Below are 16,169 nucleotides of genomic sequence, written 5' to 3'. Positions count from 1 at the left end.
CTATTCCTAATCTCCTCCTACCCCACGTTCTCTACTAGCCCAGCCCCCTCTAGCATCACTACCTTTTCTTAACCCCTTAACACCTCTGGGCTAGGTCTAGCTAGGCTACGGGCCTCTCTTGACCAAGGTAGCTCGGACCTTCTAGCCCATCCTTTACCAACACCATTGTCATAATCTCCGCCTCCTTCCACACCTCCCCCTGCTTACCAACCACTCCCCACCAATAAATACCCCAACACAAATCTTGGATTTAAATTGCTGGAAAGCAGCCGTTTATTTAAACACCATTAAAAAAATAACTTTTCAAGTAATTAACAAATATACAAAATTAAATAAATGCCAAATAAAAAACTACATTTTACACTTTGATAAGCATACATTAACATAAAATAACATAGCACTCCAATTATTATTATATATATTATTAAAACAGGATTATATCATGCTAACATATTACAATGAATATAGCTTAATTAACCAACAACCTAATTCCCCTTTTAATAATACATACCCATTACAACAGTATCCATAATGTTATCAAACTCCCAATTATACACCCAAACAACCAGGCTGCAGGTCTCAGAAGGCAAAATTCGCAATCAACAAGAATTGAACACTTCCAACATCTCCACCTTGGCCCCTAGCCGCCCAGCACCGCCTCAGGAGCCATAATCATCCGTTTACCATAAAGGAGAAGACCCCACCAAAGGGGATCCCCCCTGCCAAAATCCACCACTTTTCCAATACACTGGATCCCTGCCTTCCAAGACCCCAACCGCCACAGCGCTCAGGTGTGAAACCTCGCATCTGAGCGCTACCTCCACACCCGCCGAGTTTGTTAACTTCCAGCCAGCCCGTTGGTCCTCCTCCATTCCTGGCCGCAAAGATGTCTCACTGCCTTATTCCATACTCCGAGCCGAGTTGAACCAGGCGCCTGTCCAAACAAAAATTTTGGTCCTGGCCATCGTAACCAGATCGCAACACCAGGTCACTCCAGCCGACACCTTGACGACTAGTTTACCAGACCGAAATATGTCCCACTTGGAAATTTTTACTCCAGTCACAGACCCCCCCTGGCACGGAGCCCTACCGTGCCAAGGGCCACACATCCGACACCATACGATGTAGCACTATGCTACCCCCATTCCTAGCCACCGAAATGGCCCACCTCTGTATTCACCTCAATCCGTGCAGTATTGAACCACGAGCGTTCGCCCGTCCAACCGGTCCTGGCCACCATATGGAACCAGACTGCAGCACCTGGTCACCCGCAGCCGAACATAATGTAACACTACGTTACCCCCATGCCGGGTCACCGAAATGGCCCCACATCCATCTCCCCTTCACTCCGGCCATTGTTGAACGAAGCGTGTTCGCTCCTTTCAACTGGTCCTGGCCCCCGTATCCAACCAGACCGCAACACCTCGGGCACCCTCAGCCGAACACGATGTAGGACTATGCTACCCCCATTCCCGATCACCGAAATTGCCCACCTCCGTCTTTACTTCACTCCGGGCAGTGTGGAACTACACGTGTCCCGCCTGCAACCCTCCCAGGCACTCCCTGCCAACACCACAAAAACTATCCCCCCCTCAGCATGGACCGCGCCACGCCAGGGCCACTCACCTGCCCCCAAATGTGAGGCTCCGACCCTATTCCCCTCCACAGTAAGTACAGGGGCCCGATCCAATGTACTCCCACTCCAGGTGAGCCCACTGCCTCTTGATCAGCTGTAAACGTTTTCCGCTCACCTTGCTCCAAGCGACAGTACCCAACTCACCCCACAATGCATCGAAACCAACCACAGCTGAATGCTCCAACCTGAAATTGAAACCACTCATTCCCTCAAAGTCCGCAAGTCAATCCTAAAAACCCGAGTACCGTAAAACACCAGCTGCCCCTGCTAACTGCCTCCCCATACCCCCACCAAATACAGAAGCACCTGCCAACCAAGTCAATAACCCATGACCAAAACCTCAACAGGCCTACCAACAAAAACCCCGGCCTGGGACTTCACCCTACTCACAACACACCTCAGTCTATGCTTGCCACAGCGCACTGCAAACCAGCCACCGCGCAGACCCCCAGGGTTAAAAACAAAGGAAACACACAACCCCACTGAGCAACAACACCGCGGAGGAAGAAAGTAGAGCACCCGCTTATTTTTTCGCAGGAGCAATTGAGCATACATCCCCAGTATGGCCAGCGCGGGGAAGTTGTGCAACCCAGCCACCTTACAGACATCCGGGAGAACTGTATCGATACAAGGGAGTAATAAAAGTAACTCTAAAACTGACTTCCAATGGTCAATAGCATTGACAGTACCGCCACCCGGGAATAATAGAATAGGCCATCCCACTGTACTGACCTGGGAGAAATTAGCGCATACCACCCCTACGCACTGAAACCAAGGAGTACTAGGGTACCTCACCACCCCACACCGACCTGGGAGAAATAATGCACACCATCCCCCAATACTGACACCCGGGAGTGACCGCACATATCACCCTGCCCAACTGACCTTGGAATAGAAGTGTAAACTCTCCCACCGCAAGCACCCAATCAAGGAGTAATAAAGTATACTAACCCCTATTACTAACACCTGGAAGAAACCCTGTCAACCCAACCCACAGTACCGGCACGAAGGCATAAAACAGTATACCATCCCACAGTACTGACACCAGGGAGTAACAGAAAATATCACCCAACCCAAATGACCCCTGGGAGTAGAGTGTAATCCCTCCCCCAGCACCTAAACTAGGAGTAATAAAGTACACCAACCCCAGTTACTAACCACTGGGAAAAATACTGTACACCCAACCCCCAGCAGTGGCACCAAGGCGTAATACAGCGTACCATCCCCCAGTACTGACAACTGGGAGAAACCATGATTACATCCCACAGCACAGACCCCAGTGAGTAAAACTACATACCCTCCCCCCAGTACTGAAGATTGTGGGAAAAAGAGAAGACCATACCCCAGGACAGACACTAGGGAGTAATACAGCATACCAACCCCCAGTACGACCAGTGTGAGAAACACTGAATACCATCCCACCGTCTATGGACATCAGGGAGTAATAGCGCAGACCAGCTCACTATCCTGACCCCAGGGATTAAAATTGTACAGCCCCCCTCCAGCACTGTTATCAGGGGGTAGCCGAGTACACCATCCACCCCAGTACTACAACCCGGGAGAAACAGTGTAAACCATCCCACAGGGCTGACCCTTGGCATAATAGCAAATCCCCTCCCACCGTACTGACACCAAGTAGCAATAGGGAATACCACCCCCCAAACTAAAACATGGGAGAAATAGTGTAAACCCTCCCACAGTACTAACCTGGGAGTAATAGAATATACCATCCCGCACCACTGACCATAGGGAGGAATGGAGCGTACCAACCCCACTGCGCTGACAAAAGAGTACCAGACTATACTATTACCCAAACTGAACCCAAAGAACAATATACAGTTCATCCTCCCCACCGCACTGACAACAGCAAATAGGCAGTATACCATCTCGCTGCACCAACACCCAGGAGCAATAGTGTAACCATCCCGCAGCACTAACAAGGGTTTAACAGCAAATCCCGTCCACATGCTTCCAAAAGAAATAGAGCCCCAATCTCCCCCAACATTAACACTCCTGCCACGACTTATTGCATTCCCACTATCTCCTACCTATCCACCCAGTTACAATCCCCTTTTTCCCCCTTTACCCCTCTTACAACCACCCCTGTTGTGCACCCCCGCCCTCCTGCCAGAAACTAAACCCGCATCTACAATTAACCCCTGCAAGTTCCTTCTGGCTTCCGCTCCACCACCTGCTGACTGCCCCCTTCAACGAACGCATCCACTTCCATCCCCCTAATGCTGATACGCCCCCCATTCATCAAAAAGAAACCATTCCACCAAAGGTGCCTAACCACCTTCCATCTGCTGCACCTCCAAACGCTCCCCAACAGTACCCCTGCATGTAAACCCAGGAGTAGACCGACTGCTTCCCAAACTAAATGATCCAGCCTTAACCGTGCACCTGCATACCAGCCGCATTTTCCGCTCCCCTTGCGGCCCCCCCTATACCAGTGCACTCCCAACAAGCCCCAAACCCACGTTGCCCCCCCCCCCCCGTGAAACTCTCACCCATGTAGTGGCATCCCCCCGCTGCGCCGAACGCCTCCCTTAATCCTGCACTCCCCCTCCACCCCTTCTACCTATTTTTCTCTAAGACCCCTTCTCCCAGCCCACCCCTCTTCCAAACTGAAGACCCTGACTCCCCCATTCTGTTTTTTCCTGTACCACCCCCCAAAACCCAGCATCACCTGTTCCCAAACTCCAACGTCCACCTGTCACCCCCGGTTTATTATTTTTTTTTTTTTTTGTATATTACCTGCAGTTCTTGAGGGGGGCCTCACCGCCCCCGCAGCCTGATCCGCCATCAGGAGCCTAAAAACGAGAGCTCCCCTGCCAAACGGGAGCTCCGTTTTCAGCAGTCTCATGGATTCCTGGAAGTGACGCGGCCGGCCTTCCATCGCCGTCACTTCTGGTTCAGCCGAACTCGTGCCCGGGAGGCAGTGGCTTCAGGTGAGGCCTACCATAGGGACCCCCATCAGCCCCCCACCAACCCACCCACCACTGCCCACCGATGGGGTCCTGGCAGATGCAGGGCCTAAATCCAACAGAGGGAGCCCCAGGCCTGCAGGCCTCTCTCCCTATGTGATCCAGGGGCTGCGCCCCCTGGCAACCGCAGCCCCCTTTTCTCAGACCCCAGACCCAGGAGAGGATTCTTCCCTAGCCTTCCTGTCGGCTCCCTGCACGGGCCACAGGCAGGCCCTGAGCAAGCAGGTGGGGGGGGGGACCGGCACACCGCAGGCCTGCGCCTGTGAGGCCGCAGCCCTACTACCCTAACTGAGACAAAGGAGGTTCAATAATTAAACCTCCTCCAACATCCCCCCTACTATATCTTGTGACCAGGCTTCAACTTAAAGCCTCTGACTCCAGAGCTGGGCCAAGAGGCCCTGAAAAACTCCCTCTCTCTACCTGTGTCTGTACAGAAAACTTTTTCTTTCCAAAAGAGGGCCTCACACTATCATCCAGCCCTTTTTAACGTCTCCTATTCCTAATCTCCTCCTACCCCACGTTCTCTACTAGCCCAGCCCCCTCTAGCATCACTACCTTTTCTTAACCCCTTAACACCTCTGGGCTAGGCCTAGCACCTGGTAATGTAGGCCCTGCGCCTACTTCTTACGGCTACGGGCCTCTCTTTAGAGTGTGCAAGGTTCTTGGCCTTCCGCAATGTATCAGGAAATGACCCTGCAGATTTACGATGGAACCCATGTCTCACTATGTCTTGCTTTTTCTATGTGCCTCTGCACCTCCTCCAGCTGCCCACAATATGAAAGGAGGGAAGTCGACTTATATGTTTGAGGATTGTCCCATGATAAAATCTTTTTGAAGACTGGTTGCTGGTTACACCACTGCTTATCTGGTTAACTTCACACCACTTTCCCATGAGTGGGCAATTTTGGGACGTGAATCTGCACAGGGCAAGAGTCCCCAAGGGTTGGAGAAGCATCCTGTCAATCCTGTCCCCAATGAAAAAAAAAAAGCATTTTTACAGAAATGGCTGGACACAGATCCACCCACATCGACTTTGGTAAATATAAACTAATGAATTTCTTTCATATGGCCTGGGTTAGTTAGTGTACACTAATTAAAAAGAATTAGGACTGTAAGAAATATTTGAAATACAGAAATTCTTTATTGCTACCTTGCCCCTGCAGATTATACAGGCTATAAAACATTCCTTGAAACAAACATCCTGGTATGTCATAAGAATGCTTTCTAATTACCCACTTATCGCTTTAGCCTAGCAAATGGGAATTGAGTATACAGTCTGTCTATTACTCTTTGTGTTCTGTTCTCTTGTATTTACTAGTTATGTCATGAATAATGTGTGGAAATATTTTTTTATTCTCTTTATTATATTTTTATTCTCTTATCCATTATATTTTTATTCTCTTATTCCAATTGTTTTTGTAATGTTTTGACCTATATATGTCATTATCTTTATATCCTATGATAAAATTATTATAATATAATATATTATCATATATATATATATATATATATATATATATATATATATATAAAATATAATATATATATATGTAAAAATATTTATTTAAGTGGAGGGGTGATAATAGTTCATGAGTTGTTAACACATAACCAAATTCCTAAGGGAAATGCAGAAAAGGAAATGGATAAGAATAAGTAGGACTGGATGTAGTAACTATAATTACCACAAAAATCAGCAAAGTTGCAAAATGAGACAACACGTCATGTTTAGAAAACAAGCTGTCACCTTAAGAGTGGATCCTATTATGCAAGTAGAGAAGTGGATCTATAAAGCCCAACATGATGTAAAGGTCAGATTTGGCATTGTCTAGTATGAATTTTCTCAACCGGGGTTCCTTCAGAGGTTGCTAGGCATTTCTTTATCAATGAGCAGTTTGTACCTCTCGGGTCAGTTTTACTGTTACATATAATCTTTTTGGCTATCCGTAAGGGTGACATTCTTTCTAATAGCTAGTAATGTAGGAAGCATTCTTCCCACTGACCACAACACTAATGTACTGTGAGCTGTGGATATAGTAATTATCAGAGGGGTTCCCTGAAGACCTAAAAGTTACAGAGGTCATGAAACAATGTTCTAGTGCCTTCAGGCTTTCCAGTCTCATTAGCTTATTGATCTTTTCCATAACGTATGATTTTATGTGTGTTAGATGGTGAGGAATGAACTCGGTGTGATATGTACTGTTTGTTTTTGTTATTTTTATGGGTTAGGGATTTACTGTATAATTTGCAACTTCTTTTACAAATGGTTTTGAAACTATATAAAAATTAAATAAACATTGTAGTATTGTAGTATTAGTGTTTTAAGGAACATTGAAGTTTGGTGAAGCTTTGCTTCTGTTTAGATTATTTTGTCTTTAGCGTTCTGACAATACAGAGGTCTAACCAAACTGCACAACTCTTTATGGAGAATGGAAAAGCAGCGCTGAACACAATCCGTCTGATTTATTAAAGCTCTCCAAGACTGGAAAAAAAAAACTATCATGAAAGAACCTGGGTGAGCAGGCAAACCTGCAACTGATTCCTTAAAATCATTTGCTGTTATTTGGCAAATGTTTTCATTCCTGGACCAGATCAATTTCTGGTTTATTAGATCATCCAGGTTCTCCAATGATAGTCTATCCAGTCTTGGAAAGCTTTAATAATTCAAAACCAATGCCGCCATCATTTTCTCAAAATTCTCAAAAGTCAATAAATGGGCTATTTAGATAAAAACTGCATATCTATACTTGCTATCTTGGCATAATAACAGCAAGTATGACATGAAGCTTATCTTAAAAGGAATGCAGAAGTATCATAAAATTATAATTAACTCTGAACCCATAGAAAAGCTTAAATGTTACGTAAAAATAGAATACTGTCTCTACAGATCTCAATAAATGGCCTGCGCTGCACTTCTCTGGAATACACACAGACCAAATAAGAATAATCTATAGCTGTAATTAATACTTCCCTAGATCCTAATTCCTCCTGACAAAATGCACCTGTGAGACCACTATTTAAAAGCTAAAGAGGCAAAGCATATAAAGCACACACAAGTATACTCAGCTGCTACAGCATTGCGCAGACAACATATCTTGATTCTTTGGTGTACTTTGATCAATCATACCTCAAACAAAGAAGAATATCTACACAATCAAGTATGTAAAATATGGATCATTTAAACTACTTTACTTCTTTCTTGTTTTAATGTCCTAACAACATTTCAAATTATGAAAAAAAAATATCTTGTTAATAGTAATTAGGAGGAAAAAGGTTTCACAGAATTTCATACTGTATAATTAGAACAAACAAAGAGAAATATGCAGCTTTTTTTATAAAAAGATATTTAGTTAAAATGCCTTTTTTCCCAAACAAAAAAGTAAAAAAAGACACTTGCAAAAGACTCTCTTCCAGTCATCAAGCATTAAAGCCTCCTCTAGATACTTTTACTTAAACTCTATGGTGGGTGAGCTTCTGCCATATTCAGCAAGTATTTACAGCATGCTTGTGGAATATGGCACATAAATATCCTGTGCAGTCGCCCTGCAGCGATGACAGGTCCAAGACTTGTAATTGCTACATCCTAGGAAGGCGCCATCTTCACCGCTGGCTCAATGATAGACTTCCGTGAAGATGATGAGTCTCTTCTGTCATTAGATGATGTAACATTTGGCCTGATTCATTGAAGCTCTCCAAGGCTGGAGAGGATACAGTTTCATGAGTGAAGCTAGGTGATTCAGCAAACCTGGAATGGAAACCTGGTCCAGGATTAAAAACCTTTGTTAACAAATAGCAAATTACTTTAGGAAATCCATTCCAGGTTTCCTGGATCACCCAGTTTCACTGATGAAAGTGTATCCTCTCCAGCCTGGGAGAGCCTTAATAGATCAGGCCCGATATCCCCAGCAGCTGGCTCCATGTGCGATCATGCCACTCAGCTCTGAACTACACAGCTCATGCACCGTACAGTATAGAGCTTAAATAAAAAGCCACAAGGAGCCGGTGAGTTCATTGCATGTCTCCTATTCCAAATTATATCTTCTACCTTCTGGTTGGTATTTGTTTTTTGAGTTTAGGTTTGCTTGGTTTGGTCCTCCAGAAGTCCAGCCCCCCATATCACTACTGTTGTAGAGTCCTGTGTTTTGTACTGATGTAGGGCCAGCAGAACCAGAGAGCCCAGTAGACTGGCAACCAAGTCTTCTTGAAAGTGCAGATTGCAGAAGTTTCATCCTAAGGCTTGAAAACAGAGAAGTTCAGACTTGCCACCTAATGAAAAGATTCTAAAGCAGAATCCATTTTGTTTTGTTTGTATCACACAGCTGATTGTAATTAGAAATATAGTTACATAGACATGTTACATTTTATGGATAATGGCTTAGTTAGGTTGGTTAACTATAATAAAATGAATGATAAAACAAATATAAACTTATTTATTATACAAAAATACACATGGGGATTGTGGGGGGTAATTTAAGCCATTCCACTAATATATGTCTTTGTTTCTATATTTAGGTCTGGAAACTTAGAAAATCTTAGAAAATGTTTATAAATCAGACAACCATCAAATATTTTATCATTAAAGGAATTTCTGATGACCCAAAATTGCAGTTTCCAATTTTCCTTCTTGTCCTCATCATGTATGTTATAACTGTGAGCGGTAACCTGACCATTCTTGTTGCTTGTCGCCATCCACTGCTCCATACACCCATGTATTTCTTCCTGGGCAACTTGTCTGTGATTGACATCTGTTGCTGTACCATTTCATTACATAAACTCCTTCTAAATTTCATTACCAGTGATAAAAGTGTTTCATTTCTTCAATGTATGATACAAATGTACCTGTTTGGTTCCTTCGCTGGTCATGAATTATTAATATTGGCATCTATGAGTTATGATCGATATGTAGCCATCTGTAAGCCTTTGCATTACCATTTAGTCATGAACAGTAGAATATGTAATCTGTTGGTCTCAATGAGCTGGACATTGGGCTTTTGCCAAGTCCTGCCTCCATTTATTATAGTATATAGGTATAACTGCTATTCCTCCATTGAAATCAACCACTTCTTCTGTGATATTGTCCCCGTAATGAAAATTTCCTGCAATGACACCACTGTTTTGGAACTTCTGTTCTTCATAGAAGGGATATTTCCTATGATCTTTACTCCCTTTTTGCTCACCTTTCTTCCATACATTTTCATAGTAAATGCTATATTCAAGATCTCTACAAGAACTGGAAGAAGCAAGGCCTTCTATACATGTTCCTCACATCTCACAGTTGTGACCTTGCTCTATACAAGTCTCGCCAGCCAATATTTGACACCAAACCAAGCTAGTACCCTGGAATCTAAAAAGATTTTAGCTTTATTTAACACTGCTGCCATTCCGATGTTAAATCCATTTATTTACAGTTTAAAAAATAAAGATGTTAAAAGGGCTTTAAAGTTAAGTCTAGACTGATGTAACCTACCCCATCCCACAGTTTTTTATCCTCTGGTTTTATTTAAAGCACCTCATCTCAATATAAAAATACATTTAAAAAAACCTGAACACAAGTTAGCATAGAATAGTTATCTGATCATCAGTCCTTGCCATCAAACTCCACTCCATCAATCTCAACCCTTGGGAACTCTACAGGACACAATATTGACATAAAGGCCAACAAAAGGAACCAGGTTGGTCATGGTTTCAATACTGTATATCTTAGGAATGAATAAAACAAAATACTCAGATAAAGCTAGAGGGGGGATCAGAGGGACTTATGTAAAATATATAAATAACATGTTGTAAATATTACTAGTAAAATTACAAGCATATTTCTGTTAAGGTTATGTTAAATAAAGATGACTTCTATCTGTTCAAAAAAGCACCTTTTTTGGTATTATCTAGATAATCACTAATGTTTCAAGTTCCAATCTTCCTCTATGTGTTAATAATATCCCTCATCACACTCAGAAATAACTTCATCATTCTTCAACTGATTTGTCTGGAAATTCTTCCCCAGATTTTTATGTACTTCTCAGAATTGTAAGCATTTTGTGATTTTGAAATGGTTATTCTTTCATCATATCCTCCAACTGGTTTTTGTTCTAATAGCTATGAGTTGGACATTTACAAATCTATGCATTATATTATGGTTATGAGCCTTAAAGTTAAAACTAAATTTTTTACCTTACATAAAAGGGTAGACAATCTTTTTATATAAGGTAAAAATTATCTTCTTTTTCTAGAAGGTAAAAGCTCTTTTTAAAAAATAAAAATTAAAAAGCACAGAGCAGAGATCTCTATCTCAGACATGTGCAGAAGGAGATAATTGCTAAAATAGGAAAAAAGAAGATGCCAATTTCACATATGTGTAATGTGATCGGCATTCTTTTTTCCCCCATATATATCATCCAATTTTGCGCCGGTGCAGTGCAAGATCTGGTTAAGTAGGCGAAAGACAGAAGAAGGACAAAGTAGATGGCGGCACCCAGGGCTTCTACCAGGACAAAAGAGGATTCCAGGATGACGCGGGTCCCAATCCAAAAAAAAACCTCCAGAGGGATCCATGGATTTCTTTTTTCGATCGATGTATGGTTTCTTTTTTCTTTCATTTCAAATTACTTCTGATATGTCGTTAATTTTTCCACATTAAATCTTTTTCAGCAACACCAGACACTGGCATAGAATTAGGAAAGCATTGTGTGAACCAGGGAACTCACCTAAAAAAAACAACATAACAAACCTTCCCTCTTACCCTTCATTACCCTCCTAAATCTTGTCTTGACTTTGTCTTGTCTAGGCTTAAAGCCTCTTTTGGTTTGAATAATGCCTGTATTGAATGTACAATGTAATATATGAGTGCCATTTCAACCAACCCATAGCCCGATGATGGAACTAAAAAGGAAGAAGGACAGTGTCTGTCATACGAAAATTGAAGGGTATGTATGCTTAATTTATTAAAACTTAGTTTGTCAGAAATAAAGGTTTCTTTAAAACCAGCTAACACATTCAAACCTGATTTGGAAGAATACATGTAACTGGTCATTTAGCAAACCAGAAATTTTGTACTGGTTTTAGGAAGTAAACACGCAGTGAAAGGTAAATTCAAATATTATTCTGTTTTGCACTGAAGTTGCAATAATACCTCAATGCCAAATACACTGTAGCTTCAATACTGTACTGTGGCACACCAAGGTTCATGCATTGCTGTGTGCATGGCCAAGCATGGTAACTGAACATTGGTGTTGTTTTTTGTTCCATGATTATTACTCTGGGTGTACTTCCAGCATCCTATTCAAATAAATAGGTTTCATTAATGTGATGTAAGTTAACCTGTGGCATAATACACATTAACACTTGCATTTTTGGATTCAGCACCCCAAGAATCAGTGAAAACATTAGATTTTTTTTTCAATTTCAGTCTTGTGTTATTATTATCTCGTCTTTACATAGTGCTAACATATTGCACTGCACTGTTCAGTCATAGTCATGTCACTGACCCTCAGAAGGCTCACAATCTAATGTCCTTACACAGCCCAAGGCCATTTTAGGATGAAAACCAAAAAGCCTACAAATATGTGGGTAAAAATGTATGCAAACCCAGGGAGAACATTCAAACACCATGCAAGAGCTGCAGAGTCAGCATGCTAGCCAAGAACCACTGTGCCACCCATATAAAATTGACCCTTTTTTAATAAAACCATGAAAAAGTGTCTTTTATTTTCAGATTTATGGTAATTCAGCAGTGCAATAGCCTTCTTTCTAAATTTTAAAAAGCAGCACACACAATGAACTATTAAATATATATTTGTCTACTATCTTAGTTGCGGATGGTCTCTACAGATAACATTGTAAAAGCTGCTCTTTGTGTATGGTCTGCGGGAATGGCAGGTCCTTCGCAATAGCTACGACCCCTCCCCTATGGCACCTATGATGGAAAATTCTTTGCTGGCCTGACCCTAGGGTCTATATTTATTCATGTTGGGTATACTACACTGGATTCATTTCAGTAGAAAAATATTGACTTCCTTTTAACTGCTAAGCAATAAAAATTGAACCACAATAAAATTCATTTGATAAAAAATTGTGGTTAATTTTCAATTACTGTTAAGGCTTACACAATTTGGGTCATCTTCAGAATAATGCTGAACCGCATATTCCATTGAATATGATCAAGACCTTAGTTTTTCTTTAAATGCTCAATGGCATTTTATTGGACAAAATAGATCATATGCAAAAAATTAAAAAGATGCCCCACAAGCAAAATTTGATAGTGAACAGCGATTTCCCACAAGCAAAATGTGATAGTGAACAGCAGGGATGTCATATAGGAGGAGAGCTAGAGTAGATATACAAAATTAGGCCTAAGGTGTGTCAATTGCTTTGACAGAGGCCATGCAAAGTAATTATGCCCTTGAAACTATTGGATGATAAAGACCTTCAATCAATCAAGTTGACCAAAATGTTTGCAATTTAAATTCAACTTGTTAAATAAGAAGTTTACAAACTGTTTAAAATAATTGACTTGCTTTGAAAACTAGGCCTTGATCAACCAAGTTGACTACAAGTGTAACTTCTTCATAATAAGTAAAATAAGTTTATAAAGTGTTTAAGTTAATTGACTTACTTCTTATAATTAAGTCTGTTCCCATGAGATTGAAGAATCCCAGGTGACTTTCAGTCAACTTGGCCAAGATATAATAAATAGTTGAATACGTATTGTCTGTATATTCTACAAGGGGATATGTTGAATCTTTGTCTCACTTTTTAATGACTGTTCTCTATGATAATTAAGAGGTATTGTACATTTAAAATAAAAAATTTAAGTTAGGAAAAAATAGAAGGTATTTGGTATTGTGCGACATCCAGTATTCTAACTTTTTTGCATAAAGTAAATAATGCACAAGATACTTGTTGCATGTCAGCTTTATAGATTTTTTTTATACCCTTAAAGTAATTAGATTAAATTTACTGAAATTATGTGAAATTTGTATTTATTCATTAATGTGAATTTTAAACATTTTGACTTCTCATTCTTTCACTTACTGCATAGTATTTTGCTTAATATACTGTATATATATCATGCATTTCATATATAATTTTGAATTATTTTCAGGTCTGTTTCATCCACAGATATTACCTCTTACATTGCTGGCCATTGGGAAGAATGTCATGCTTACAGATAGCCTAAAAGATTATTAGTGTGAGGGGTAATTGATCTGATGCACAAATTGCTCATTGCTCAAGAAACCTCTAACAAGCACTGAAAGAATCCTATGGCTGCTCTAGCGAATGATGAAAAAAATTCAGCCTTCCCCTTATAAATGGTGACTAAGCTTGTTCTAATAGTACTTTTCTTCTTCCTCCATAGCTTATGGTAGTATATGGACATGTTTATTGATATTACATCTAATTTATGATGCTTTTGTATTAGACAAACTTTAAAAATAGCTACCAGCTCAAATACCTTAAGGAAGCATGCTTGGGCACGTGAAACAGGTATTTGTACAGGAATTGTTATGTATATTTACCTATAAAATTGGTTTTATACAACTAATCTTTAAAAAAATTGTGGGCATAACATATTCAGTGTTTGAACACACAAGTTTACCTTAAGCTTGAACTCCATGCAAAAAGCTAAACACACAGATAAAGTACATATTTTAACTTCGGATTTATGTTTTTTTGTTATTATTAGTTCTTTTACTTGCCAATGATGTGAGGTTTTGTTCTTCTGGATCTAAGTGTTTTACAGATCCTTCTTTTTTATCGGTCTTAAGTTCAGCTTAAACATTATCTATGAATCTTACATATTGGACTTCTCCTGAATATTTTGTCATCAAAGGAATTTCAGTTGTTCCAGAGCTTCAGGTTCCAATTTTCATTCTGGTTTTTCTTATTTATGTTGTCACTCTTGGTGGAAATATGACCATTCTTCTCCTGGTCTTTATAGATCATCGTCTCCATACACCAATGTACTTTTTCTTGAGTAATTTGTCATTAGTGGATATTACATCTTCTACTGTAACATTACATACAGTCCTTCTCACCTTCATAACAGGTAACAGAAAGGTGGCTTTCATTCCATGTGTGACACAGATGTATGTATTTATTTCCTTGGTATGTGTTGAGCTGTTCCTTCTGACCACCATGAGTTATGACCGATATATGGCCATATGTAATCCGTTACATTATCATTTAGTCATGAACCGTGTTGTCTGTGCTTCTCTGGCCATGTTTTGTTGGGTGCTGAGTTTCTTAGAAATTATTCCTCATCTTTTGGTTATCTCAAGGTTTACATGCTTTACATCTAATGAAATAAACCATTTCTTTTGTGATATCATGCTCCTGGTGAAGATTTCTTGTAGTGATACTTCCATAATAAATCTTTTAATTTTTACCTATGCCCTAGTGCTTTCAACTTGTCCCTTACTTCTGACCATTGTGCCTTATGCTTTTATCCTTCATGCCGTAATGAGGATTGCATCCAGCAGTGGACGACGTAAAGCCTTTTATACATGTTCTTTACATCTGACAGTTCTTTTCCTTCTCTATGTAACTCTCGCAAGCCAATATTTGAGGACAAACTCCATGGACAACTTGGATTTAAATAAACTTTTCTCATTGTTAAACACAGCTGCTGTCCCAATACTAAATCCCCTTATCTATAGTTTAAAAAATGAAGATGTAAAAAGGGCTCTAAAACAGGGGTTTTATTGGTATAGGAATGTGAAATGAAGAATATTTTAGTATCTCNGTTTGCTTTTTAAATTGTGCATATTTCAGGGAACACCTGTGGATGTTCAAAACAAAGCTGTCATTCACATTACAAAAATTCCTGCTGTAATATAGAAAGATGCTGAATGACAGGTTGGGCTCCATGGCTAGCACTCTTGCCTTCACATTACTGGGGACTCAGGTTTGAATCTTGTCCAGAATGGAGTTTGTATGTTCTCCCTATGTTTGTGTGAGTTTCTTACTCTGGTATCCTCCCACAACCCAAAAACAAGTTAGGTAAGTGGATTCTTACAAAAATTGGCCCTAATGACCTATGACTATAGTAGGGACTATGGGTGGGAAGGCACTCTAAGGGACAGTTAGTGACATGACCAATGACTTGTAAAGTACAGCATTATATAAGTACAAGTTAATAATGATTTTTTGCTGCATTACATAAAACATAAGTACACAAAGACTTTCTGAATCCAAACAGGCATACTATCTATATTGTCAGTTTTATTCATGTGTGTATGGGTTTCTCACATGGGCTTGTACTTACCAAATACACCTTTACACATAAGAATGGCAAAGACATAGGCTTGTGAATTGCATACTCTGGGCAACATATAATATACTGACATTATGTAAATGTTTGAGAAGTTATGTTGTAGTTTTTGGAAACTCTCTTTAACTCTGTACTTGATTCAAAGAAAACTGAATTCATACACTGAAAAGCAAAACACAATATACACAAGTTTGTGATAGGTGTTATTCTGATGGGATAGTCATATTAAAGTTTTTTTTAAATACCATACTAAAAGTATAACTATAAAAAAACTCTATACAAA

General features: G+C 40.4%; 1 protein-coding gene across 1 annotated transcript; it reads left to right on the top strand.

Moving 5' to 3' along the window:
• The first annotated feature begins 14,346 nt into the window (after nt 1-14,346).
• On the top strand, nt 14,347-15,901 carry LOC140344179 (olfactory receptor 8D1-like). Its single transcript, XM_072431157.1, has one exon. It carries the CDS (start codon nt 14,401-14,403, stop codon nt 15,337-15,339), a length of 939 nt encoding a protein of 312 aa, XP_072287258.1. The 5' UTR covers nt 14,347-14,400; the 3' UTR covers nt 15,340-15,901.
• Nucleotides 15,902-16,169: the final 268 nt, after the last annotated feature.

Source organism: Pyxicephalus adspersus, chromosome Z, assembly GCF_032062135.1.
Source record: "Pyxicephalus adspersus chromosome Z, UCB_Pads_2.0, whole genome shotgun sequence".
In the NCBI taxonomy this organism is placed as follows: domain Eukaryota; kingdom Metazoa; phylum Chordata; class Amphibia; order Anura; family Pyxicephalidae; genus Pyxicephalus; species Pyxicephalus adspersus.
The sequence above is the reverse complement of the archived record's forward strand: the minus strand, read 5'-3'. Positions and strand labels throughout refer to the sequence as shown.

Bases quoted from the DNA above. Each gene is read 5' to 3' on its own strand.
- LOC140344179 (XM_072431157.1), top strand. From the start codon at position 14,401: ATGAATCTTACATATTGGACTTCTCCTGAATATTTTGTCATCAAAGGA.